At 64.3% G+C, this 25936-nt stretch overlaps 4 protein-coding genes across 4 annotated transcripts; 3 read left to right on the forward strand and 1 right to left on the reverse strand.

Moving 5' to 3' along the window:
• Positions 1-335: 335 nt before the first annotated feature.
• CHLRE_06g288600v5 (uncharacterized protein) lies at positions 336-7104 on the reverse strand. The gene is made up of 4 exons (XM_043063382.1): positions 6807-7104; positions 6500-6589; positions 5620-5758; positions 336-5326 (listed from the first exon to the last, which is right to left on the reverse strand). The coding sequence occupies exons 1-4, from the start codon at positions 6809-6811 to the stop codon at positions 1157-1159; spliced, it is 4404 nt and encodes a 1467-aa protein (XP_042924088.1). The 5' UTR covers positions 6812-7104; the 3' UTR covers positions 336-1156.
• A 2228-nt stretch (positions 7105-9332) lies between these two features.
• Positions 9333-14686, forward strand: CHLRE_06g288650v5 (uncharacterized protein). The gene is made up of 9 exons (XM_043063383.1): positions 9333-9622; positions 9818-10882; positions 11222-11286; positions 11476-11592; positions 12031-12162; positions 12347-12494; positions 12716-12927; positions 13236-13367; positions 13646-14686. The coding sequence occupies exons 2-9, from the start codon at positions 9835-9837 to the stop codon at positions 13838-13840; spliced, it is 2049 nt and encodes a 682-aa protein (XP_042924089.1). The 5' UTR covers positions 9333-9622; positions 9818-9834; the 3' UTR covers positions 13841-14686.
• Positions 14687-14754: 68 nt separating this feature from the next.
• CHLRE_06g288700v5 (uncharacterized protein) lies at positions 14755-23811 on the forward strand. Its single transcript, XM_001695329.2, has 23 exons — positions 14755-15459; positions 15864-15997; positions 16241-16397; positions 16702-16752; positions 17168-17225; positions 17420-17603; positions 17892-18009; positions 18251-18316; positions 18586-18726; positions 18915-19106; positions 19280-19388; positions 19570-19630; positions 19766-19847; positions 20038-20226; positions 20425-20529; positions 20774-20901; positions 21101-21213; positions 21390-21442; positions 21580-21746; positions 21948-22065; positions 22298-22492; positions 22678-22853; positions 23098-23811. Exons 1-23 carry the CDS (start codon positions 14839-14841, stop codon positions 23165-23167), a joined length of 3288 nt encoding a protein of 1095 aa, XP_001695381.1. The 5' UTR covers positions 14755-14838; the 3' UTR covers positions 23168-23811.
• Positions 23812-23979: 168 nt separating this feature from the next.
• Positions 23980-25936, forward strand: CHLRE_06g288750v5 (uncharacterized protein). The gene is made up of 2 exons (XM_001695330.2): positions 23980-24557; positions 24859-25936. The coding sequence occupies exons 1-2, from the start codon at positions 24186-24188 to the stop codon at positions 24976-24978; spliced, it is 492 nt and encodes a 163-aa protein (XP_001695382.2). The 5' UTR covers positions 23980-24185; the 3' UTR covers positions 24979-25936.

Below are 25936 nucleotides of genomic sequence, written 5' to 3' on the forward strand. Positions count from 1 at the left end.
CTGGGCCACCGTCCACCGTGCCGTCCACCGGACACCGCAGTTGTGTGCGGGGCCAGGGGCGGGGCCGCAGCAAGCAGTGCCTGTGGTCGATCCCCCCGCAGCCGCTGGGCGTGGAAGTAACCGTGCAGCCCGGGCCAAACCATGGGATGAAGCCACCTGGGCGAATGCGAGATCTCTCGTTCTGTGGCTGGCGTGGCGGCACGCACACTTACGGAACGCACGGCGCAGGACCGAAGGTGTTTTGCACCACGACCTCGTTTACGTGGGCGACTGTGACTCTATAACGGGATCAGTACGCAGCCTGGAGGGGTAGCGGAAGGGCGGGGCGTAAGCTGGTGCTGCATAAGTTACAGAAAGGATCTTTTAGTGCCGCCCACCAGCAACACTCCAGCCAGCAGCACAATCACACACATAACTCCGGCGCTGTCTGGGCGGGCTTCGTTTTGCTGCTGTTGATCAACACGCACATCCTGCCCTGTCAGTACCAAAGCACAGACGCGATACACGGAAGTGATCACTTGCTCCAAGTATCCAGTAACCCCAGTAGGGGTTGCACCTGCGTTGTTCCATAAGAATGCCACCTCCTACCATCAATGTTTCCCTCAGATCACAGCAGCGTATCCACGAGATACCCATCAGCCAGCGGGGGTAGGCGGGGGAAATGACACGGGTGCAGATATGCGGATGCTCAATTTGGAACTGCCAGGTACTACACTAGAGCTTAAGGAAGACAACGAACTAGAGGAAGGAAGAGTAAGACTTGCCAGCAGTAGAGTACAAAGAGATGCAACTGAACTTCATAACTACGGTAAACAACAACAAAAAGTCCGTGGCTTCTCAGCGCGGCTTTTCGGGATATAACCAACAACTGCCCGCCGCAAATGCACACTGTCGTTCCTCACCGCTCAATGACTGCGTACACACATTCGCACACGTCATGTCCGCCTGCACATTTCCCTTCGCAACTACTGCATATGAATCAAGTGAGGCGCAGCAACCACCATCTGGTCGTCAGCGGCATCACACACACGCAACCTGCTATGTCTTCAATCACTTTAGTTACCTACCGTGCCTATACCCCTTGCCTACGCTGTAACGGCGCATTGCGGCCCAGCCGCGGCCCAGCCGCCGCTGCACGCATCGCGCACTTGGCATTCTAATGAGGCGCATGATGGGGAGGCGCGCCGCCGCTACTGGTCGCATCTGCAGTCGTGCAGTAGTACGGCAGGCCGCCGCCACCAGGCGCCACAGCAGCCGGCCACATCCCCGCCGGCCCCGCGACCTGCCAGGCGCCGGCCGGTGCCGTACCAGCAGCCGCCGCACCGGACCCAACAGCGCCGACAGCTGTCAGCCGCGACGAGTGCGGCTGCGGCATGTGCGGCGCGGACTGCGGCTGCGGCAGCCCACCACCGCCAGCGTTGCCGGATCCGAAAGGGTTGTGCTGGGCGGGGTGGGTGAGATGGCTGGCGTGTGGCGGGAATTCGTTGTTATCGAACATGTCCAGCACGTGCGACATCATTTGGTCATCACACATGCCCCACAGGTCATCCAGCCCCCCACCGCCACTGCCCTGGCCGCTGCCGGCACCATTGGAGGTCCGTGGCGCGCCACCCATTCCACCGATTCCACCGGCGGCGGCGGCGGCGGTTGCAGCCCCAGCGTACTCGTTGCCAAAGCCGTATGTGTCAGCAGTGGACTGCCGAGCGTAGGGGCGATAGTAGTTGTGGGCTGCTGCACTGGACGGAGGCGGCCAGGTAGGGGCATGCGCGCCGTGCGGCACAGCGGCCGGGTGGGGTGATGCGGCCCGGTCGGCGCCTGCTGGCAGCGGCAGCGGCAGCGGCAGCAAGCGCCCACCGGCGCCGCCCGCGGCGCCAGGGTCGGCATCAGCACTGCTGGTGCTGGCGCTGGCGCCTCCACAACCTTCAGCTGCGCCTGCATCTGCAGCCGCTGCGGACGCCATGCCTGCCGGCCGCACGTCCTCATAACCCTGAGCCATCCACGGGTCCGCCGCGAGCAGCTCAAGCGCCGCGGCGCGGCTGCCATCAGGGCCGCGCGCACCGCCTGCCAAGCGGCTTGGGCCGGGCGCCCCCGCCGTTGCGCCGCCGGCGCCAGGCGGCGTGGCATAGAAATGCTGGGGGTGCTGCAAGTGGGGGAAGGGCTGGGAGGGCGCGGACGTGTAGCGCCGCCGCACTGGGCCGTACGGGCCGAGGTACGGGTACGGCGGCATGCCGGCGGGCCGCGAGGCGGCAGCGCCAGGCGGCGAGCCCGCCGCTCCCGGGTAGGGATGGTGCGGGCTCAGGTGCGGCGGATAGGGGTACGGGTAGGGGTACCATCCACCCGGGTGGTGCGGGTTGGGATGGCCGTGTGGGTACCACCGCGCGCGAACGAAGGGCGGGCCGGGCCTAGGTCCCCAGCCCGGCGGCTGCGGCGGCGGAGCCGCGGCGTCTCCATCCGCGCTTGTGTTGCTGGTCGACGGATTTGGCTCCGCGGCGGCGGCACCAGCCGTTGCCCAATCCGGGTATGCTCCCGGACGCGGGCTAGGCGAGTGGTCCTCCTGAAGCGGCATCGGGCCCGCGCCTGCTGCCACGCCCATGGCATTAGGCAGACATCCGCTGCCGCCAGGCGGCGGCGTCGCAACTCCGCGCGTCAGGGATGTCACGGGCGGCGGCCGCAGTGCTGCCGGGCTGGCGCCGCCGCTGGGGCTGGACGGACTGCCGCCGCCAACTGCGGCCGATGCCGACGCGCTGACGGGGCCGGCATTGCGGAGGTTCTTGCTGGGCGCAAAACCAGTGGTGACTGGCGGCGGGCCCACAGGCGCAGCCGCAGTTTGCGTGCTGGGGTGCAGCGCCGGCGGCGCGCGGAGCGCAGGAGATGCTACGGCGCTGGCGTGTGAGCTGCCGGGGAGCGCGCCCTCACCAAGGTGGGGCAGGTTCGGCAGTGACATCTGCCGCCCACAGGCCGCCAGGTGCGCCGGCGGCCAGGCGGCTGGACTGCCCGGCCCCGATCCCGCTGCCATCGCCGCCGCTACACCTGCACTGCCGCTGCCACCATGGCAGCCACCGCTGTTGTCGAGGCCGCCGTGCTGTAGCTGGAGCTGCAGATGGGCGCGGGGCGATGCATGTGAAAGGGGGCTGGATTCGGCCCGGCCGGCGGCGGCCAGCGACAGCAGGTGCGCATGGTGGGCGGGGTGGTGGAGCCAAGGCCCGGCACCGCGGCGCGCCGCGGCGCCGGCTGGGCTATCTGCGCGAGGGTACCCGCCCGGCGGCGGCGGGTGATGCAGCGCAGGCGAAGGGGGCAGCGTGGCAAGCGTGGCAAAGGTGCCGCTGGCGGCACGCGCCGTCCCGGAGCCCGAGCCATCTTCGAGGTGGTGCAGACCCAGCAGCGATGCAGCTGCAGGTGTACGGCCTTGGTCAGCCCCAGGCTGCGAGTTGGCTGTAGCAGCGCCTGCCGCCGCGGCATGAGCTTCGTCTGAGCCTCCAAGCACCAGCTCAAGGCGTGTAGCGTCAGAGTCGTTGGAAGGCGCGTCGGCGGGCGTCACCACCGGAGCCGCCGCCACCGCCGCCTCGCCGCAAACAGAGTGCTTTGCTTGCGGCTTGGCCGCCGCCGCTGCCTCCGTGGCCTCCGGTGCGCCGTCAGACGATGGCGCCGCCGTATCCACATCACGTGCTGGGGTGGCTCCGGTACCAGCTGCAGAGGCTGCTGCAGCGTCAGCGGCTGCAGCGGCAGCGGGTTCGGTGCCCATCGCCCCATTATTGTTGGTGCTCTGCCGCGGCCCCGTCCCGCGGCCGAAGCTGCCCACAGGCGCCGTGACGGACGCGGCGCCCGGCACTGTGATGGCGAACGGCGTCCAGACCTGCTGCTGCTGCCGCTGCTGCTGCTGCTGCTGCTGCTGCTGCTGCTGCTGCTGCTGCTGCTGCTGCTGCTGCTGCTGCTGTGAGGTCAAGCTCCCGCCGCGGCTGCCGCCGCCTGACGGCGAAACAACGCCTCCACCTCCGCTGGCGCCTGCGCCGCTGGAGCTGCCTCCAGCGCCGTTGCCTGGCGCCCCTCCCTCCGCTGCAGCCACGGTCAGCGCTAACGAGCCGCTCGTGACGCAGCCACGGCCTCTGCAGCCGCCGCCGTTGCCACCACCAATGGACACGCTACCCGTGAACTCGCGCAGGCCGAGGCTGCCAGCGCCGCCGGCTGGCGTGCCGCCGACGCCGTGAAGCCCCATGAACAACCCCTCCTCGTGATGACCTCCAGCGGCGGCGGCAGCAGTGCCCGCAACTGCAGCGGCGCCGCCAGCCGGCGCGGCTCCCTTCAACGCCGCACCGGCAAGTGCCGCTGCGGCCGCTGCGGAAAAGGGGCCACCACGTGCCATGCTGGAAGGATTCGCGGCAGGCGGCTCCGACGCTGCAGCCGTAGCCGTGGCTCGTGGGCGCGCCGACGCGGGTGGCAGGGCGTGGATGCGAGCTAAGAAGGGCGCGAAGGACGACCGTGGCGTGCCGCGCCCCATGGCCAGGCGCTTGGTGGGCGTGCCTGCCTCCTCCCCGCATGCGTCAGGCTCCCGCTTGCACTGGACCGTCGCTCCGGCCGCTGCGTCCATGGCGTCGTCGCAGTCGCCACACGCCTGCTTCCCGGCATGCGACAGCGCGCCGGCGGCTCCGCGACCGCCGCTAGTGACACGCACCGTGACAGTGGGCAGGTCCTCTAACCCCACGTCCCCGACGTCCCCGTCCGGTTGGTACTGGTGGTAGGGGGGCTGGTGGGAGGGGCTTGCCGGCGGGCCACAGGCCGTGTCTCGAGCTACGGAGAGCGTAAGTCCCTGCTCAGGGGCCCAGGGAGCCTGCGCCCCTCCGCGCCCGCCGCTGCCGAAGGCCAGGTCTGTGTCTACCGTCCGCCCTGCCTGCTCCACAGCAGTCGCGCTCCACGGTGCAAGGGCGGCAGCCGCCTGTCGCGGAGCGCGCCGGCGCTGCTGCTGCTGCTGCTGCTGCTGCCGCCGCCGCTTGGGGCCGCCCTCACTGGACCAGTCCTCATCCGACGAACATGACATGCCGTCCTCACCGCCTTCTTCCTCCTCTGTGTCCACCTCGGTCGTATCGCCGCTGCAGCTGCTTCCACGGCCGCGCCCGCCGCCGCCCCGGCCACCTCCTCCACCACAAGCCTGCCGCCGCCGGGGCCGCTGCGCGCTCGCCGGGTGCTGTGCACGCACGGCGGGGCTTGCCCCTCCCGCGTTGCCAGTTGCGTCATCACCACTGCCGCTGCCACTGCCACCTTCGCCTGCTGCGCCTGGCTCACCGGTTTGCAGTGGCTTGCTGGTGGGCAAGCCCTCCAGGTCCGCGAACGCCTGGGGATGGTTAATGAATGGTAGGGGCGGTGGGGCCAGGACGGTTGAGTGCGGCATAGACATAAAGCTCACGACGGACGCTTGGATGGACATCGGCATCGGACCAGCAGGTTGCGGCGCACCTGGCAGCCTTGCGTGCACCCTGGTCGCGCGCCTAACAAAGCTAGCATCTTTTCCGCACAAGTCTCTGTCCCGCAGCGGCGGCCGCGCTCCAAAACCCTAGCCCCGAACCCCTGCCTCCCCCCCCCATGCGGCCAGTCCCCCCACGACCTGTTCTGCATGTTTGGTCTCACCCTCCGCTTGCGCGCCCGGTAGTCTCGGAAATAGTGCTTGACTGCGGCGATGTCCCGCAGCCCCTTCGCGTGGTTGCGAATCATTGTGTACGTGGGCGGGTCCGAAGGGAAGGCCCGACGTGATTCCTCGGTGTACCATCTGCGGCGGCGGGTGGGCGGGTGTGTGTCTCGCACAGTTGTGGTCGCACAGCAGATGGGCCATACAAATAAGGGTGCTAGATGCGGCACGTGGGAAGGCGCGGCGTGCATGTGCGTGGAGGGGGCGCCCGTGCTGTTACTGGTGCTACCGTAACCACTGGACGCAGCGCTGGCGGGTTGTGTGCGGGTGTGTGCTAGGGACGCTAGGTGCAGCGCGTGGGAGTGTGACAGGCCGTGATGGGAAGGCGTGGCGTGCGTGTGCGTAGACGGGGCGGGGCGTGCTGTTACTGTTACTTAGCATAGGACGAAGCACTGGCGGGTTGTGTGCGCGTGTGCTAGGGGCGCTAGGTGCAGCACGTGGGAGTGTGACAGGCGCGACGTGATTCCTCGGTATACCATCTGCCGCACAGTAAGGGCGTGTGCATGCATGCCATGTGTCCAAACATGCTGTGCAAAAGAGCCTGGGCAGGGTGCTGTATGAAGCGCTCCGGCCTCCGGTACTGGAGGTGTATCGAGGCGTCAGCTAATCTGGAGCTGGGGCTGCTGGGGCTGCTTGGCTGGACTCAGGTCGGTCAGGACACACGCACAACAACACGCCCGACAGGCGGCCCGTATAGGTGGTTTCTCGCAAACCTTCAGGTAATGGGACACGTCACGCAAGCGCGAGTGGGTGCTGCACGCAACGGGTGTTTCTGCTCTCCTGCACGTTCCAGCTTCTCCATCGCAACTGAAAACCGCTCACCTTTTCAGGTCCTCCGCTTTGGGCCGCTCCCCGTGCTTGGCGAGGTGCTCTCGCCACCAGGAATTGAAAACGCCCCAGTTCAGCCCGCGGCTGCAATGTGCAAAGCGGGACACGCGGACACACATGCACAACTTTCTATTAGGTTATCAGTCCGAGCGTTATCGCGCTGGCTGCAGCGCACATGCACCGAGCTGTCATGCACAAGCGAAGATTGATTAGTAAAGCGGTCACCACAATGGCTTCTCCCTATCCCTAAAGCAAGCAGGACGACGAATCGCTCCGCTTGCGCAGTGCCTTCCACACGTACCCCATTTCAGCTTCACTTGCTGGTCCAAACAATACAAAGTAATGCTTTGTATGGACCAGTGCTGCTGTCTGGGCTGACGCTGAGACCGAAGCTGCCGCGAGAGCTGGCCGGAAGCAAGTCCCTCAACGGGTGGTCGAAAGCGCTAATCTCGGGGGCAATGGGGTGTATCTTGATATGTGCTTCATCTCTTGCAATTTCTATAATGGAGCAGAAATTAACCGTGCGCGTCAGCGTCGCGGCAGACGGTTCGTGTTCTGCACTCAACAATGTATCTAAGACACGCGCTCGTGATGTCACATGTAAACGTAGTGTAATTTAGCGTACATTCTGTTTTCAGGCTGGTGCGGTGCTGCCCAGCTTCCCCATCGTGCCCCTCCCATCGCCGTAACTCTTCCAGGGCGCCTTCCAAAGGAAGGTTTCAAAGGAAATCAGGTTTACTTGGTAGCCATCTGCTTCTGCGCCCAGACAACCTGCCCGCGTGCGCAAGCCTTGGCCGCCAAGACTAAACGTTACACATGAATGAAACGGTGTCCTTCCAAATCATTAAACCATCCAGCCATAGCTGATGTTTCCACACCTACTGGGATGCCCTTTCCTGTATCTAGTCAGTGTTCCCGTTCGCAGAGTGTTGCCAGGCCAATCGTCTTGATGCTGGCCCCCTGGTCTTGAAGACTGTGTTCAATTGGCCCACCGTCCAGCCATCGTGTTTGAAGCGCATGCTTGGAACGTGCAAAGTAGCTCTTAGACGCTAAAGTGCTAGTGGAACTTGGCCCGTGGGTGACGTAGGATCAGGTAGGATGAGCAACCCGAGTGTGCGTGTTCCCCCCGCTCCCCGCTTGCATAATCTTGTTGCGCGCGGCGCCAATGCGTCATGTTTTTTGAAGGACAGAGAGATCGTGTTGCCGACAGAAGAGTCGCAAGGTGGGATCACAGAGGCCACGATGCACCCCAGCACGTCTGCTGGGGGGCAGGCCGTGGGGGCAGGCGGCGCGCCAGTGGCTGGCATGGAGGCGCAAGGGCCCCCACTTGGTGGCTTGTCGAGGGCCACGGGGCTGGCAGATTGCATTGGTTACAAGAGGGACCTGCTGACGCAGTTCACGAGCCAGTGACGTGGAGAACGAACACCCTGCTCTGGACCCCAGGGGCGTGCCGCCTGCAGCGCCGTCGGCCTGCTCTAGCTCTAGTAGGCTTGCTCCCATAGGACGCTCCTCCCGCAATACCGAACATGTTACTAGGTGCCATCACTCCACCTCCTCTTCCATTATGACACTTCGTGGTCTGTTCAGCTTCATACTTCCATCTGCTCTTCGCTCAATCCAAGGGTGGCCTGGCGAGACTCGGTCCCACCCCCTCGGTTTGGCACCAAGACACACATACGATTGTAACCTAGACCAGAAGTCTGCTATAACTTGCGATTTGATGCGCGCCATTACTGCGTTCCCATCGATCACTCCTTGCTCGTTCCTGGCTGCATATAGCAATCTCCTACCATATTCGATCGCCGAGGTTGCTGCCATGCAGACTACATCCCAGACAGCTTGTTCAATTGTATGATGCGGCTTAGTTGTCAGCCATAAGTGTTCCCGTAGGACAATCAAGTCAAGTAAGTCGTCCTCAAGAGCCGCCGTATCTTGGATGTGGACTCCAAGGCTGGCAGCACCTGGCAGCACAGGACCAAGACCCCAGGGAAAAGGGTTCTAAGTGGGAAAAGCAAATTGCACAAGAGCGCTTAGCCAGCTGCTCATAAAGCGGCGCCGGCGCGTGGGCTGACAAGTGAGCTGGTGTACAGTGAGCTGCCAGCGGGCAAGCTGAATATGTTTGCCAGCAGCGTGATCAGTGCGGCTGTTTATCTGTGACGTGTTTGGGCTGCTGCTACGGCTCGGCCTGCCGCCTGCGTGCAACTCTCTGCCATGTATGGACAGCGTACTGACGCCACGCCAGGGGGCAGGGCACTGGGGCAGGAGAGGACATTGCCGGATCAATTGCTGCACATGGGAAGTGCGTCTTAAGAACTAGGAAGCCCTCGAAAAGCCGCCCCTGACTCTTGCCCTGACTCACACATGCGGGCGTGCCTGTACATGCCTCGACGCGGCGGCCAGTGTCCAAGGCATTTATGCAACATGAAAATAAGGAATGGAATGTGTGCGGCGGTCGGACCTAACAGTTAAGACCATGGAAGGTTGGTTTCCCCTGGTTGGTTTGGACAGGTTGGTCCGGTGGTCCAAAGGTTGGTCCTACTTGGTCCGGACAGAGTTTATGCGTGTGGGGTCCGTGTGATGGGGTTGCGATGTGGGGTATGGCAGTATAGGTTATGGGTTATGGGATGCAGGGCGGGGCGGGGGGTCTGGAAGATGGCGGGATGGGGGGGGGGGCAACCCTGCAAAGCATGGGGTGAATGGGGTCGTGAGGGGGGCCGCCCGTGGGGGCCGCCTGCATGTTGGAACGGCCCATTCCGGTCGGCGAGCACCACGCAAGTGGCGCTTCATACCACTTACGGCACTGTAACTAGTATGACGCTGCCGAATTCATCAGACTTGTGTCTCGCTTTGTCAATTTGAGTTCCGCGACGCTCGCCGGCCGTCGTTGCCACCTTATTGCTTCTAGCTTAGTTTATATAGGCTGCGTAACTTTGTACAAGCTCATGGGGGCAACGTGCACAGGTTGAGCGGACGTCTGCGGCCTGGTCGCTGGACTTCGTCTCCGTGGATCACCGGGCACGTAGCTTGTGGACTGACTTCCACAAGCAATTAGATCCAAAAGGTCTCGCTTGACTGGGAGTTCTGGGTCGCTGCGGCGGCTCCATTCTGTCGCAAGGGGTGAGCTCGTTGTTGACGGTGGAGAGCAATCGCAGAAGCCTTTACGATAGAGGCCCTATAGAATGCTTCATCGCGCGGGCGTCAAACGGATCTTGCTTTGTCCTGCGAGCGGTGCACTGTTTCCGTCGCGGCCACCGCCTACGTGCGCCAGCTTGAACCGTCTCCTCCCCGCTCCTGGCGGTGATACATGTGCAGGCCATAACCATTGCAGCATGAACACTACTCGGCAAATGGCAGCCAGCACCTCATGCTCGTCTTTCACCTCTCTGGTAGCGCCCGGCACCCGGCTCCGCACCACGGTTCGCGCCCCCGCTATGCAGCTTCGCAATGGGCAGCGTGAATCCGGTGCCGCCGGTACCGCTGCCTCAGCCAGCTCTTCCTCCTGCTGGCGCCTAGCTGCAACTGCTCTGGGGCAAGCGCAGCTGCACAGCGGGGCGCGAGTTTCCTGCATGGGGGGCGTCATCCGCTCACCGGCGGTGCTCTTGCGAGCGGGTGTGCCAACGCGGCTGCCGCAGTCCGCACACGCCAGTCCGTTGGCTGCTGTGCAGCCAGTAACCTCCACGAGTGGCAGTGTGGGCGAGCTCGGTGCCGCCAGCCGGAGGACCAGCAGCGGGGCGGCCTGCAGCAGCAGCAGCAGCGGCAGCCGCAGCGCCGTGTGCACGAGCGGGCCTGTGCGGGGGCTGGGGCGGCCGCTGCCGTCAGCAGGGCTGCGCCGCCGCCGGGGCGCCTCACCGATAGCGGCTGTTGGCACTCCCGCCGTCGGCTCCGGCAGCGGTGTTGCAGACAGCGGAGCTAACGGCAGCACCGGAAGCGGGAACGGGGCAGATGCCGCCGCCGCCGCAACCGCTGCCGCGGCCCCGAGCAACCACCACCCGCCCGGCAGCAGCAACGGTGACAACGGCAGCAGCGCAGCCGCCTCCGCCTCCACCTCCTCCGCCACCGCCGCCTCGGCCTCGGACCCTGCTCCCGAGCCTGAGCCGGCCGCCGCATCCACCTCTCTGGACGGGCTGCCAGAAACGCAGAAGTACGTGTACGCCGACGAGTGGGGCTTCAGCCGCGTGGGGGCGGACTTCCCGCCCGGCTCGCACCCCTCGCTGTTCAGCCAGCTGCTGCCTCAGGCGCTGTTCGCCTTCGACGCCCGGGCCGCGGTGGCGGCGGTGGCGGTGCCGCTTGCGGCCATGGCGGCTGGGTACGGCTGGCTGTGGTACATGCACAGCATTGCGCCGGTGTGGCAGCAGGCGCTGTGCGCGGCACTGATTGGTGGGTTGGGTGGCGCTGTGGGGCTGGGCTGGGCTGGGCTGGTGTGGGCTGGATTGGGTTGAGCTGGGCAGGGCTGGGCAGGGGTGGGGCGGGCCGGGTTTGTGTGGGCTGTGGAGGAACGGGAAAGAGGGAGGTACGGTGGGGTGGAGGCAAGGGGCAACTGCAGGGCGGCGAGTGGAGGTGCACGGTGTGTGTGGGGGGGGACTGCAGTGCCGCAGCGAGAGCGGCGTACCGGAGAGGTACCGCGGGGGGCGGAGGCAGACGGAGGCCCCGAGCCGCAACTCGCGTGCGTCGTAGGCGCTTTGCGTGTGTCACGTGTCCCTTCCCCTCGGCCTGCAGGCACGGGCTATGCTGGCTTGTTCAAGGTGGCCCACGAGTGCGCCATGATGCGGTTCATCCCGCAGGTGGGGCCGCCGAATAGCAAGCTGATATGGTGTGAAGGCTAACGTTGTTTGCTTTCGACGCAGCACTTACCCGTCCCCAGCATCATGTGTACATGACGCCGTATCCTCGTTGCCCGCGCATCCCGCTTACCCGCCTCGCTGCCCCCGCCCCTCGCTGCCGCTGCCCCTCCCGCCCCCGCTGCCCCGCAGATGCCCGGCCTGCAGGCCGCCCTGGGCACGCTGCTGATGGCTCCGGCGCTGTACTCGCTGCCCTCCTGGCGGCTGCACCACCTGCACCACCTGCTGCACACCAACATGCTGTGGCAGGTGCGGGAAGACTTGAGGCGGGAGGGGGCCAAGGGAGGGCGAGAGTGCACGTGCGCGCGCCCAACGAGAAGGCTGGACTTGGGGGTTGGGCTTGCTAGCGGCCGAGCTGTGTGTACCCTGGGGGCAGCGTGGGCGGCAGCGCGTGACTGGCAACGATGCATAATAAGGGGAAGTGGAGGGGGAAATTGCAGGGCGGGGCGGCAGCGGTTGACAGGCTGGAAAGGCGGGCCCGGCACGTCGTATGCGTTCCCACGAGAGCGTCCATGACTGGATCCGGAATTGACATGCTGCAGTTCCTCCTGCATTCTACCGAACACGCGTATCCCTGACCCTCACGCGTCGACTCTGCAACTGTACCTGCCTACGACTTCACTTCTTAATTAATCATGAATGTAACCCTCAGTCCTGCCTGCCTCCCGCTTCCTTTCTATCCGCCAGGATGTGTGGGGCTGGCACCCGCTGACCAAGGTGGAGCTGGCGGATGAGATGGTGCGCAGCGGCGGCAGTGGCGGCGCCGCCATGGCAGCGGCGCGGCTGGTGCTCACCACGCCAATCAAGCTGTTCGCCTCGGTAGGTGGCGGCGGCCCCGCGCTCGGCTTTGGGGTAGCGGTGGACGCAGAAGCAATAGCAGCGCTTGCTCTCCCCAGGAAACTGACACCCACCTGAACCCACGACCACCTTCTCCTATCTCATCTTGCCAGGAACCTGCACTCGCATCCACACCCACACCCACACGCCCGCACCCTGCGCGCAGGTTGGCCACTGGCTGCGCTCCTGGGACGGACTGGACCTGCGCCACTTCCACCCCGCCTCCTACGTGGAGGTGCTCAGCGGCTGGGCGGCGCCGCTGGCCTTCGCCGGCCTGGTGCTGCCAGCCGTCGTGTCGGCGGGCGGGCTGTCAGGTGAGGGCGAGGGGCGTGGGGTGGAGAGCGGCGGACTGGGGAGGGGAGCAGGAAGAGGGAGAGGGAGGGGAGGGAGGCGAGGGAGGCGAGAGAGGATTGGGGCGCTGAGGTCGCTCTCATTGCGCCCGACCGCCACCCAGTGATTAGGATTGGTTCTCGCCTCAGCCATCGCCTGCCAGTGCTTACCTATGCTTTATGCGCCCCCCCCCGCCCGCCCTCAGGCTTCGTGAGCTGTTACCTGGCGCCCTGGCTGGTGTTCCATTTCTGGCTGTCTGTGCTGTCGCTCACGGCGCACACGGCGCCGCACATCCCCTGGCGCGCCGAGGGCGACGGCTGGGACGCGGGCCGCGCCGCGGTGGCGGGCACTGTGACGCTGCGGCTGCCGCGGCCGCTGGAGGTGCTGCTGAATAATGCCAACTATATGCTGCCGCAGGTGGGGGGGGCGTGGCGTGTGTGTGCGCTTGTGTGAGCGCGCGCGTGTGATCAGAGACACGGACACATTTTTGGATGTGCGTTGTAATGACAAAGGAAGGCAAGGGGCCGACACTTTGCATGCGAGACGATTGTGCGCGTGTGCAGGTGCATGTGCCGTCACTCGTATGGCTGTGTGGTGTACGCCGTACGCGTGTGGAGAATCTGCTTTTTGTGGGGTCGGGGCGAACATGCGCACGCCTGGTCGTGAGCTCCGCACTGCCCTGTTGCATCCGCCAATGCTTGTACATTGTCTGTGTGTGCCTGCAGGCGGTTGCGCCCGGCCTTCCGATGTGGTCGGCTCCCGCCGCCTATGCCGTGCTGGCGGCGCGGCTGGGGCCGTACCTGACCGAGGCCTCGATGTCGCTCAAGCTGCTGACCAACCACGTCACCAGGTGGCAGGTGCGTGGGCGGGAGGGTGGGTGTATGGGCGGGCACGCACGGCAGCAGGGGCGCACGGCGGCCTGTGGTGGCGGTAGGCAGTTGGCATAAGATTGCGCCGCATGCACGGACGCTGCCCGGACACTGCGTAGCATGTAGACCTGTGCGTGGGGGGTCTGGCTGGTCATGATTGCGACACGCATCCTCTGCCAATCCCCCCCTTACCCTCACCGGCTTACCCTTTTTTAAACACTTTTAACACAACACACATACGCACGCACGCACACCTCGCGCTGCAGATCTATGACGAGGAGGCGCACACCTACCGGCCCATGGAGGAGGTGGTCGACGAAATTGAGGCAGACCTGCAGCAGCTGGCGGCGGCGGCGCAGCAGGCGCAGCAGCAGCTGGCGGCGCAGGACCAGGAGGCCAGGGCGCAGCAGGTGGAGGGCAGGGAGGAGGGCAGCGGCGGCGGCGTACCGGCGGTGGCATGAGTTTGCACGGTGTGAATGTGGGAATTGTTGAGAGGCGGTGGTGCTGTGGACATCATTTCGACATCGGGCCCCGAGCGGCCGAAGGAAGCACGGCGCTGCGTGGTTGGTGGAGCGCGCACCCTAGGGTCTCGACGTAGAAATGTAGCGTCTGTGTGCGTGTGTGGGCGGGAAAGGGTCTCGCGTGTGTGGCGTGTGTGGGGGGGGGGGCAGCACTGCGCAGATATAAGAGGCGAGCGGGGGGCGGTAACCGGACTGCGCTTTGCGAGCACTTGCGAGGCGCGTTTCTTGAGGGCATGCGGGCAGCTGCCGGTGGTTGTAGGTGTGGCCACGCGGCATGCGCTTAAGGATTTGGACCCGAAGGGGCATGGGGGCCTGTTGGCACGAAGGAGCTGCTGCCAGTGAGTATGCCAAGGTGATGGGAACAACTGGTAAGGACTTATGCAGAGAGAGGGACAGCAAACATACAGGCACGCAGGGCCGTGATCGGTCTGCGTGCAAGTCGACTACTGTATCCGTTCAACTACTTGATGACGTCAGGGTGCTTGAAGTTGATGTCACGAGGTTGTGGTCACGGCTGGCGTCACAAGTTGAGAGCGCAGTGGGCAAATGGCGATGTCAGGCCGTCAGGGGAGTATTTGAGCGGCACCAGGTCGGGCCTCGATAGTCGGGGACGGAGGTCGGGGAAAGGACACGTCGGGGTGAGGGAGAGGAGGCGGCGAGCGTGTGAACGTGGTTTGCAACAGCAGCTTCTTTCACCGTAATTTTGTTTTGCATGTCATCAAGAAGTGCAATTGCGCAAGCTATAACGTTTGTGGAGCAGCGCGGTGGATCCGTTCTTCAAACCACCAATCCGATCGTCGTGGCATGCACCGAGTCCACACCCGGACTTGAGTCCTTGCCTGGGCAGGTTTGGACACTCTTCGACCGTGTGTAAATAGGTACACACACGGCCACAACACTTGCTTTGCTTAAGTCGTTGCACCGCTCAGCGACTGAAAATGCCACGCGGCCAGGGCAAGCGCCTGGCTCAGCTCCTTGGAGCTCAGCTGAAGCAGTACGCAGCGGAGGTGCGTGGCATCAGCACAGCTGGTGGCGCTTCTCGCGGTGGAGCTCGAGGACCTGCATCCCCTAGCTCGCTAGAGCAGCAGACGCGCCAGGTCGCTCAGGTTGCTGTTCAGCAGTCGACTCAGCAGGCAGTGAAGGTCGTTGTGCCGGCCATCAAAGTAGACCTGGTTGGTGCGGTCAGCTCGGTGTCTGAGAGCGACAAGGTGGAGCCGGGTGTGTTCAAGAACGTGGATGGCCACCGCTTCGAGGACGGTCGCTATGCCGCTTTTGTTGAGGAGATTACAAAGTTTATCCCCAAGGAGCGCCAGTACTCGGACCCCGTGCGCACATTCGCGTATGGCACGGATGCCTCCTTCTACCGGCTTAACCCGAAGCTGGTAGTGAAGGTGCACAACGAGGACGAGGTCCGCCGCATCATGCCCATCGCGGAGCGGCTGCAGGTCCCTATCACCTTCCGCGCGGCCGGCACGTCGCTGTCTGGGCAGGCAATTACCGACTCGGTGCTCATTAAGCTGAGCCACACGGGCAAGAACTTCCGCAACTTTACCGTGCACGTGAGTGCAAAGGCCACAGAATGTTGAGGGGGGGCCTGGGAAGGGACGGAGCACAGGGCTGGGGCAGAGGTGGGGTGAACGCCCGGGAGGTGGGTCGGGAGGGCCCAAACGTCAGTAGTAGGATTGCAGGGTTGCATGTGTTGTGGTGTGCACATGGTGCACCGCCCAGGTGCTATTGTAGGTTTGACGTCAATCCTTGCATAGCGTTTCCTATGGACCGAACACAGTGGCAATGCGTTTCTAGGGGGCGGGTCAGAAGGCCGGCACGAGGCCCAGCGACGAGGCAGCACTACTGGCAGAAGGCAGCGCAAGCAGCGCGGCAGCGTGTTAGCGCCGTTGCCGCATGCCAATATCTTGCCTTCACCTCGCCTTACTACGGACGATGCTCTCCAACACACCTGCAGGGCGACGGTAGCGTGATCACGGTGGAGCCGGGCCTCATTGGCGGCGAGGTGAACCGCATCCTGGCGGCACACCAGAAGAAGAACAAGCTGCCCATCCAGTACAAGATCGGACCCGACCCCTCCTCCATCGACAGGTGGGGGCAGAGGGGCAAGGGGACAGGGGAAGGGAGGGACACGGGGCCGGGCAGCGCAGCAAAGGGGCGACCGAAGGGCGTAGGGTGTAGCGGCACCAGGTGGGGCGGGGCGCCGGATTGAGCCGGGCTCAGCAGCAACGGCAGTTCCTATGGCGATAGTGGACCCGGTCCACATCGGCCTTGAAGCACCGCTCACCGCCCCAACATCCCTCTTGGCCCCACCTCGTGTGTGCGCGTGCGCAGCTGCATGATCGGCGGCATCGTGTCCAACAACAGCAGCGGCATGTGCTGCGGCGTGAGCCAGAACACCTACCACACGCTGAAGGACATGCGGGTGGTGTTCGTAGACGGAACGGTGCTGGACACGGCCGACCCCAACTCGTGCACCGCCTTCATGAAGGTGGGCGGGGGGTTGCACTGTTAAGGAAGAAGGGTGCTGGAGGGGAGCAAAGCGGCAAAGCTGGTGGAGCGGGTGGGCAGGCGGGGAGGCAGGAGAAGATGGCGCGGAGGGGGGAGACGTTCTGCGGCCAGCTGGAGGATGACAGCCGGCAGGGGCATTGGGGACTGATGATATATCAGGTGCAACCGGTCGCATGGACTGAATTTCAAGGTTGCCACGTACATTTGGCGACAAGCTCTGAGCACGCACAAGGCCTTGTTCCGCCCTGACCTCGTCGAGCATCGGCCCTTTATTTCTTCCGCAGAGCCACCGCTCGCTGGTGGATGGCGTCGTGAGCCTGGCGCGCCGCGTGCAGGTGCGGCTGCGGGCCGGGCGGGGCTGGGGTGAAGCACATGGGGAGCAGCACGACAGGAGGGCACTTGGCGGGTGCCGGGCACTCGGCTTGGTGCCGACTCGGGTCAGGGAGGGGGCGGGTAGGGTGCCGTCTGGGCAACGCGCGAGTTGTCCGGTGCGGGGCTGGAGCTGGGCCGCTGGAGCTGGCGAGCTGGCGAGCTGGCGAGCTGGCGAGCTGGCGGCCGAGCCAGGGCTGTGATGTGGAGGCTGCTCACAGAGGAGCGATGGGCGGGGAGGAGGGCGCGGCTGTCGCAAGGAGCTTGCAACCAGCCAGATTTATCGGGAACGGGGGCAGAGGGATGGTGCTGATGAATGTTGTCCGGCCCCTGCTCCTGCCCTGCCACGCACGCACCCCAATGCCCACCCCACCTGCTCAGGCCGACAAGGAGCTGACGGCGCTCATCCGCCGCAAGTTCGCCATCAAGTGCACCACCGGTAAGAGCTGGGCTGCCCGGCGGCAGAGGCGAAGGCGCGCAGCAGTGTGTTGGGAGCACAGGGCCAAAGTGGCTGTACAGAACCACGCATGGGATTTACGCTGCTCGGTGGGCGCACGCCGGCCCGGCCTGCGGACACGCATACCCCCGCGCAACACGGGCCAACCCTTCCCTTCCTTCCCACCAAACGCACAGGCTACTCCCTGAACGCGCTGGTGGACTTCCCGGTGGACAACCCCATTGAGATCATCAAGCACCTCATCATCGGCAGCGAGGGCACGCTGGGCTTCGTCAGCCGCGCCACCTACAACACCGTGCCCGAGTGGCCCAACAAGGCCTCGGCCTTCATCGTGTTCCCGGACGTGCGCGCCGCCTGCACGTGAGTGGCGCTGAGAGCGCACAGCGGGCGGCGCACATTAGTGGCACGGGGAGCAGCCAGGGCTCCAGGAGAGGGGCCAAGCAGAGGCGGGGCACCTATCCGTGCCCACCTGCCGCTCTTGGTCTCTGTAGGGCTTCTGGGTTTGCCTGGACATGTCTGTCCCGCCCGCGTGTCAACCCCATGGCCGTGGCCTCCCTCCCCTTCTCGCCCCCTGTGTCTCGCCCCCTCTGTGTCTCGCCCCCTCTGTGTCTCACCCCCTCTCGCCCCCTCTGTGTCTCGCCCCCTCAGCGGCGCCTCGGTGCTGCGCAACGAGACGTCCGTGGACGCGGTGGAGCTGTTTGACCGCGCCAGCCTGCGCGAGTGCGAGAACAACGAGGACATGATGCGCCTGGTGCCCGACATCAAGGTGCGGAGGAAGGGCACGGAGCAGGAATGGAGGAGGGAGCCGGCGAGGGAGGAAGCGAAGATGAGGAAGGAGGGCAGGGGGGGGGGGTGGAAAGCGCCGCCGGTTGCGCGTGTGGTGCCCTTGTGCCCCGACTGTAACTTTACTCCAGGAGCTGTGGGGAAGGAAAGGAGTCGGTGCCCAGGGGGCGGACATGGGGTAATCGGGAAGCCGGGCACCTGACCTTGCATGTGCTGCTGCGCAGGGCTGCGACCCCATGGCGGCAGCGCTGCTGATCGAGTGCCGCGGCCAGGACGAGGCCGCACTGCAGGTGCGTGGCGCGAGCGTGTCGTTCGTGTCGTATCGTGTCGTGACGTTTCGGCCGGGTGGTGAAGCGCGGTGCCACTGTGACGCGCGGCAGCAGTGTCCCGGCGTGCGGGCGCAACGCAATGCAGCATACCAGCGACTGCTGCTGGGTCAATAAGGAATTTGTTGTCGTGTGGGCCGCCGCTGGCATGTCCGGTAGTCAGCAGCTGCACCGCTTTTTGCTCCACCTCACCGCCACTCTATCAACTCGGCGCCGTCACTGCTGCCCTGCAGAGCCGCATTGAGGAGGTGGTGCGCGTGCTGACGGCGGCGGGCCTGCCCTTCGGCGCCAAGGCCGCGCAGCCCATGGCCATCGACGCCTACCCCTTCCACCACGACCAGAAGAACGCCAAGGTCTTCTGGGACGTGCGCAGGGTGAGTGGCGCCGCGCAACACACCACACAACCGCAGCAGTGTACGCGACGCAGATCAACGCCCCCCTCCTTCACACGCCTCGCCGCCCCTACGGACCTGACCTGATTTCCCACGCCTCACACCCATGGTTGAGTTTGGGCTGGTATCTACAACCTCCTCCCCATGCTGTGTCAAACTCACTATCGCAGGGCCTGATCCCCATTGTGGGCGCGGCGCGCGAGCCCGGCACATCCATGCTGATCGAGGACGTGGCCTGCCCCGTGGACAAGCTGGCCGACATGATGATCGACCTGATCGACATGTTCCAGCGCCACGGCTACCACGACGCCTCCTGCTTCGGCCACGCGCTCGAGGGCAACCTTCACTTGGTGTTCTCGCAGGTGCGTGGCGGCTGTTGGGGCCACGGAGTGGGGGTTGTAAATACCAGCCCAAACGAAGCCAACCAAGCCGGGGGGTGGAAATTCGTGTTGGCGTCGGCCAGGAGTCATGGCCTTGGCTCTCTTGGTCTCTTCACGGTCTCGCGCACCCTCCATCCACCTCCCCTCATCTGCAGGGCTTCCGCAACAAGGAGGAGGTGCAGCGCTTCAGCGACATGATGGAGGAGATGTGCCACCTGGTGGCCACCAAGCACTCGGGCAGCCTCAAGGGCGAGCACGGCACGGGTGAGGCCGAGAGGGCGGAGAGCGGGATGTTTGTGGGGGTGGGGCGGATGGCGACGGCGAGGAGAAGGAATGGGTTGCAGTGCAGGGCCCGGAGCTAGGGCCGCAGCCGCAACGGCGAGTGCACCTGACGTGCTGTGAGCGGTTCTGACACCAGTGCGGCGTCCCTTGCCTCCCCCGTCAGGCCGCAACGTGGCGCCGTTCGTGGAGATGGAGTGGGGCAACAAGGCGTACGAGCTGATGTGGTGAGTGATGGCGTTCACTCATCACCCGCATGCGCGCTCGTCCCTTTGCACATACAATGAAGACCAGCCACCATCAGCACTGGCATGGCCAACATCCCCCACCCACCCCGACTGCTTGCCCCCCCCCCTCCCCAGGGAGCTCAAGGCGCTGTTCGACCCCAGCCACACCCTCAACCCGGGCGTCATCCTCAACCGCGACCAGGACGCGCACATCAAGGTACTGCGGGCCTGCATGATGCCAGGGGGGGCCGGTTTTGGGAGCCGGGCAGGGCGCCTTGAGACGAGTCGCGCGCAGCAGAAAGCATATGTCCGCCTTGCTCGACAAAGAGTGCGCCGTGGTTATTGTGCCCCTGACCTTCTCCTCTGCCCGCCCACGCCGCCTGGTCGCGTGTTTTGTCCGTCCCCAGTTCCTGAAGCCCTCGCCCGCGGCCTCGCCCATCGTCAACCGCTGCATCGAGTGCGGCTTCTGCGAGTCCAACTGCCCCTCGCGCGACATCACGCTCACGCCGCGCCAGCGCATCTCCGTGTACCGCGAGATGTACCGCCTCAAGCAGCTGGGCCCGGGCGCCAGCGAGGAGGAGAAGAAGCAGCTGGCGGTGAGCGAGAGGGGGGGCCAGGATTACGGCGGCGGGAGAGGGGCTCGTGCGGGGATTTGGGGCTGCGGGTTGTTTGGGAGCAACGCGGTTTTGTGCATGGTGGACTATGGTATGCGTTTCCTGTGTCTTCGCTTCTTGCACCCTGTCCCTCACACCACAATACATCACCACCTCTCCCCTCCCCACACCGCCCCACAGGCCATGAGCAGCTCGTACGCCTACGACGGCGAGCAGACGTGCGCGGCGGACGGCATGTGCCAGGAGAAGTGCCCCGTCAAGATCAACACGGGAGACCTGATCAAGGTGGGGCTGAGGCAGGGGGCTGAGAGCAGGCGGTGTTCGGTGTTGACTGTTGCGGGTTGAGGGCGTGGAGGAGGACCTGCACTCCGTGGCAAGGCGCCCCTTTGTCCTGCATGCTGCACCGGCTGCAGGCGCGTGTACTTTCTCCCATTGTGTTTCCCAGTTTCCGTAATGTTTACAAGTGTAATAGGCTGAACCGCGCTGCGCGCCCGCCCGCTCTCGATACTGCGCCTCGCCCCCTGTGCAGTCGATGCGTGCCGAGCACATGAAGGAGGAGAAGACCGCCAGCGGCATGGCAGACTGGCTGGCCGCCAACTTCGGCGTCATCAACTCCAACGTGCCGCGCTTCCTCAACATCGTCAACGCCATGCACAGGTGTGCATGGCGTGTGCACGGCGTGCGTTTGCGCGTGGGGGCAGCTCCCGTGTGCTTCACCCGCAACGCCAAGCCGTGCAGTGGCAATATCAGGGGCGCAGTGTCGACCGCCTCACACTCACAGCCGCTGGCTGACCACGAACCAGGCCACACTGAACACCCCTTGTGTCGCGGCTGCCCTCCTGCTCCGCACCCACAGCGTGGTGGGCTCGGCGCCTCTGTCCGCCATCAGCCGCGCGCTCAACGCCGCCACCAACCACTTCGTGCCGGTGTGGAACCCCTACATGCCCAAGGGCGCGGCGCCGCTCAAGGGTGAGTGTCGCTGCATGGCTGGAAACTGGGGCCGTGGTTGAGCAGCCGGTGGGGTGATTGCAGCGGGTTGTCTAGGCAGTGTCTGCGCTCCGCACACGGCTGAGCTCATAAGCCCTTGCATCCATCTTCCATCGTGCATCAATCTTCCCCGCATCCATCCATCTTCCCCCCTACAGTGCCCGCCCCGCCGGCGCCGGCAGCTGCTGAGGCCTCGGGCATCCCGCGCAAGGTGAGCCCGCGGCACATCACGTGCTTCCCCACATCACCTGCCTCGTTTGCAGCTGGTGTGTAAGCAGCCACGTCGGCAGCGTCGCTTACTGTCGTGCACTCCCGACACTCCTGACGCAACCCCGCACGTGTGCACAGGTGGTGTACATGCCCAGCTGCGTGACGCGCATGATGGGCCCCGCCGCCTCCGACACCGAGACGGCGGCGGTGCACGAGAAGGTGATGAGCCTGTTCGGCAAGGCCGGCTACGAGGTGATCATCCCCGAGGGCGTGGCCAGCCAGTGCTGCGGCATGATGTTCAACAGGTGAGGCGACTCCTGGCGCAAGCTTGGAGCGGGGTGGAATGTGGCGGGTCGGGGACGGCAATGTTTTAACTGCCCTCGGCGTCCATCGCTCTATTGTGCTGTATTGTTTGGGAAGTGGCTTCGGGAACTGGGTCTGTGCTTTCTGGAAATGTAGGACTGACGCTCCTCCTCTACTGTGTCCGTGCCTGTGTCCGCGCACAGCCGCGGCTTCAAGGACGCCGCCGCCAGCAAGGGCGCGGAGCTGGAGGCGGCGCTGCTCAAGGCCTCGGACAATGGCAAGATCCCCATCGTCATCGACACCTCGCCCTGCCTGGCGCAGGTGAGCGAGCGCGCGGGCAGCTTTGGGAGGAAGGTGGTCTCGCCGGATTAGCGGGCACAAACACAAAAGTTGTCGGGGGTTGGTGCATGCTCGCCTGTTTAGCATCAACCCTGTCCGTGTACGCATGTCCTTCAACTGGCGCGGCCGCAGCAGTAATCCCGCGGCTGGTGGGCGCTCGTTCGTCTCACACTCAATCAGCATCTACTCACGCGAAAGCCACTTGCACCCACAGGTGAAGAGCCAGATCAGCGAGCCGTCGCTGCGCTTCGCGCTGTACGAGCCGGTTGAGTTCATCCGGCACTTCCTGGTGGACAAGCTGGAGTGGAAGAAGGTGCGCGACCAGGTGGCCATCCACGTGCCCTGCTCCTCCAAGAAGATGGGCATCGAGGAGTCCTTCGCGAAGCTGGCGGGCCTGTGCGCCAACGAGGTACGTGGGCTGCTGAGGCACGCGGTTGGGCAGCGGGGCGGGCATAGGAGGTGGGGTGTGGCGGGGTCCAAACTTCAACACCCGTGTCCTTGGAAGCTCAGACCCCTGGCAGTGCCAATGGTGCGAGGCCCCTGAAATGGTCATACTGCCATTCATCCCCCGCGTTCCCCCCTCTCGCCTGACAGGTGGTGCCCTCGGGCATTCCTTGCTGCGGCATGGCGGGCGACCGCGGCATGCGCTTCCCCGAGCTGACCGGCGCCTCGCTGCAGCACCTCAACCTGCCCAAGACCTGCAAGGACGGCTACTCCACCAGCCGCACCTGCGAGATGTCGCTCAGCAACCACGCCGGCATCAACTTCAGGTGGGTGCGCGAGAGAGGGGGAGGGGGCCGGCCGGGTGCTGCGCGCTCTTCGGGACAGGGCCCTGCGTGACTGCATGGTGGTGCAACAGGATGTGCACATGGCCCAGGTAGGGGGCTGGCTGCTGAGTACTCCGGGAGAACCCGTGGTCACAGGTGTACACCGCCACCCGACAGCTTTGCCCACCCACCGGCGCTAACCTTAAGTATGTCTCGTGTTGGCCACTTGCCGTGCCTGCTACGACAGGGGCCTGGTGTACCTGGTGGATGAGGCCACGGCGCCTAAGAAGCAGGCCGCCGCTGCCAAGACCGCGTAAGGCGGCAGCAGGAGGCTGTAGGACGCGCACGTAAGGACACTGAGCGGGAGTGTCGGCTGGGCTATGAGGCGGGGCAAGACGCAGCCCAACGCGTGAGCAAACGGGAATGCTGCCGGAGCGCTTTTTGAAAAAGGGTCCCCTTGCTACGCACTAGTTGTGGCGGGGCGCGGACGGTGGATGGACAACAGGCTTATCGGACGCCGTGAGCAGCCGCAGTACTAGGCGGCTGCGGAACCGGAGGGCTAGCTACTAGAGAAGGCGTAGCCTACCTCGCGATTTTGAGTGATTTTAGCGTCGTGGCGGCGCACGTTGTTTTGTTGTGTGACGGCAGTTTTGTTCCCATTGTTTGCGAGTGTGCGGGAGCGTGTCTGGTGGTACGAGTGCATGGTGGTTGTCAAGAGTGTAGGCATTTGCAATGCACCGCGTGTAGCGGCGCTGAGTGCTGTGTGTGCTGTGTTGCTCGTTGAGCAAAGGCTTATCTATCTAAAACTGAGTTGTAGGAGACTCATTGCTGTCAGATTACAGGCGGGCACTGAAGGCTGGCGGCGTTCAGGTGATTGGGGAACGCACGGCATGGTGGAGCATGTAGGGGTGAGGTTCACGAGGTCTGCTACGAATAAGAGCATCTGTAAGGCATCCTGGACACTGGCATTCAGTCAGCAGCACGGTCTCACCCCCACTTGGCACTTGCGATGCCCGTCAGCGGCGAGTTGGCGGGGCGGGCATTCAGGTCAGCAGCCCATGCAGGCGCATCTGGTCGGCTGGTGTCAGTCCTGGACGTACGCCGTCTAGACGTAAACTTCTCCTCAATAGTGATACCCGCGGACACAGCCCCAAGACTCTGAGAGACACCACGCGATCGCACCGCCAGTATTTGACTCAGTTCCTGTTCAGGTCGAGCATAAGCTAACGCGTTATTGTAAGCACTACGATTGCACGCACATCAAAATAATAGCAGTATTCACAGACAGTCTCGTGCTGTTTGCCTACTTGGCCGGTTTCTCGGAGCTTGGCGCCGATGGCGACCACGCTAGTTGCTGTCGGCGGGAAAGGGACAAACCCCAAGACCACACTATACGTTGGCGGTCTGGAGGAGTCCGTCAACGAGGCGACGCTCCATGCTGCGTTCCTTCCTTTCGGCGAGATTAAGGAGGTCAATATGCCTATAGACCACGCCACTGGCACACATAGAGGCTTTGGATTTGTGGAGTATGAGGAGAAGGACGACGCAGCGGCCGCTATCGACAACATGAACAATGCGGAGCTCTTTGGGCGGGTGCTGAAGGTCAACTACGCGCAGCCCATGAAGATTAAGGGTGGAGACAAGGGATGGAGCCACTTGCCAGTCTGGGCAGACACGGACAAGTACATCGAGGAGCTTGAAGCTGAGGTGCGGCAGGGGGGGGGGGCGCGGGAACTTACACGGTGGCATGGGTACAGCCGGGCAGTGCGACAGGAATGCACGCGACGCATCAACCACCAATCAGCTATTACAACGCCAGGGCAGCGCATGGACGATGCCATGGGCTAGGGTAGCACGTGGGGAAGAACGTCGCACTTGGGCGGGGCTGTCAAGGTGGACTACCTGGCTGTGAGTACCCACACAGCTCCCAGGCCAAGAGAGGCGATGTAGCTAGCACGTTCGGTAAAAGCCTCACCTAACCACTTGCATTGCAATTGTAACTGTGCAGAAAGAGATGGACGAGTACGAGAAGGAGCAGCGGAAGGCGGCGCTGGTGGCGAAGGAGGCGGGCGCGGCCGTGGCGGCGGCGGCAGCAGCAGCGGACGAGGGCGGGGCGAAGGCGTCCTAGTGCTGGTTGCAGCTGGCTGTAGTAGTGCTAGTAGGACATGCGCTGGCTTGGGCAGTGCCAGTATCAGACGCAGCAGGTTCCGATGTAGGGCCACTGTTCTGCGAGTGGGGGCGGATGCGCGGGCATTTGGCGACGAAACCCGCCTTGGTAGCGGTGCCACCCGGGGGAGATGACCCAGCCGCGGGTTCTCGGACACTCCATTTTGCCGTGACAGCTGAGCTGCGCGCCTACCGGTATTCGACGGATGCAGTGCTTACGCAGCGCTGCGGCCTTGGACTTGACGCCTTGGCGCCCAGCTGGGCTGGGGCTGGTCTTGGCAGTGCAGCGGGGTGGGCGGGCGCTGCCCATGGAGCGGCATACGCGGCGCTGGCAAGGAGCCCGGCCGTTGGCCCCAGTCGCCTACTGAACAGTAAGGGTTCTATGCGGTGGTGCAGAAGGGGTTCGTATGGCGTGAAGGTGCGCACGTGGCAGGCGATGGCTACCGGTGTTTAGGCGTGCTGCGTTGCTGCTTGGGCCGCGTAGTGATGGTGGTATGTGAGGCACGTTGGCAGCAACATAGCAGCTGCCGTGCAATTGATGCAATGATACTGGCACGCGTCGCTGCAGCACAGCTGTGAAGCTGTGTGGTCCGGAAGTTGCGGGCTTTCGAGGAACGTGGCAACAGCACCTGCTGCTCTCGGCTGGCTCATGGCTGCTGTGTGGGGCATACAAGTAAATGAATTGAGGCCGGGACCGTGTCACGGTCGTGGAGTGCCCCGAGTAGAGTGACATGATGGGGTGATACATGTGCACACCTCGTCATCCAGAGAGCGGCGTTTGGAGGTCTGGATGGGCCCATGGACTGTGACCTCGCGGCTGACGTTTGGGGTGGCGAAGTGTGTTGCCCAAGGAGATACGGGAGCTGAGTCACCTGATACCTGGCGCGGATTACAGCTCGACTGTTACAAAGTTACAATGC

Source organism: Chlamydomonas reinhardtii, chromosome 6 (assembly GCF_000002595.2).
Source record: "Chlamydomonas reinhardtii strain CC-503 cw92 mt+ chromosome 6, whole genome shotgun sequence".
NCBI classification, from domain to species: Eukaryota; Viridiplantae; Chlorophyta; class Chlorophyceae; order Chlamydomonadales; family Chlamydomonadaceae; genus Chlamydomonas; species Chlamydomonas reinhardtii.

Excerpts from the sequence above, each read along its gene's own strand:
- CHLRE_06g288600v5 (XM_043063382.1), bottom strand. Across the intron at positions 5,759-6,499 it reads AAAGCGGAGGACCTGAAAAG|ATGGTACACCGAGGAATCAC; the intron begins GTGAGCGGTTTT and ends CCGCCGCCGCAG. Across the intron at positions 5,327-5,619 it reads ACCGGGCGCGCAAGCGGAGG|GCGTTCGCGGACCTGGAGGG; the intron begins GTGAGACCAAAC and ends AACCATCCCCAG.
- CHLRE_06g288650v5 (XM_043063383.1), top strand. The coding sequence starts at position 9,835 with ATGAACACTACTCGGCAAATGGCAGCCAGCACCTCATGCTCGTCTTTC. Across the intron at positions 10,883-11,221 it reads GCTGTGCGCGGCACTGATTG|GCACGGGCTATGCTGGCTTG; the intron begins GTGGGTTGGGTG and ends CTCGGCCTGCAG. Across the intron at positions 11,287-11,475 it reads TGATGCGGTTCATCCCGCAG|ATGCCCGGCCTGCAGGCCGC; the intron begins GTGGGGCCGCCG and ends GCTGCCCCGCAG.
- CHLRE_06g288700v5 (XM_001695329.2), top strand. The coding sequence starts at position 14,839 with ATGCCACGCGGCCAGGGCAAGCGCCTGGCTCAGCTCCTTGGAGCTCAG. Across the intron at positions 19,107-19,279 it reads TTCACTTGGTGTTCTCGCAG|GGCTTCCGCAACAAGGAGGA; the intron begins GTGCGTGGCGGC and ends CCTCATCTGCAG. Across the intron at positions 19,631-19,765 it reads AAGGCGTACGAGCTGATGTG|GGAGCTCAAGGCGCTGTTCG; the intron begins GTGAGTGATGGC and ends CCCCCTCCCCAG.
- CHLRE_06g288750v5 (XM_001695330.2), top strand. The coding sequence starts at position 24,186 with ATGGCGACCACGCTAGTTGCTGTCGGCGGGAAAGGGACAAACCCCAAG. Across the intron at positions 24,558-24,858 it reads TCGAGGAGCTTGAAGCTGAG|AAAGAGATGGACGAGTACGA; the intron begins GTGCGGCAGGGG and ends GTAACTGTGCAG.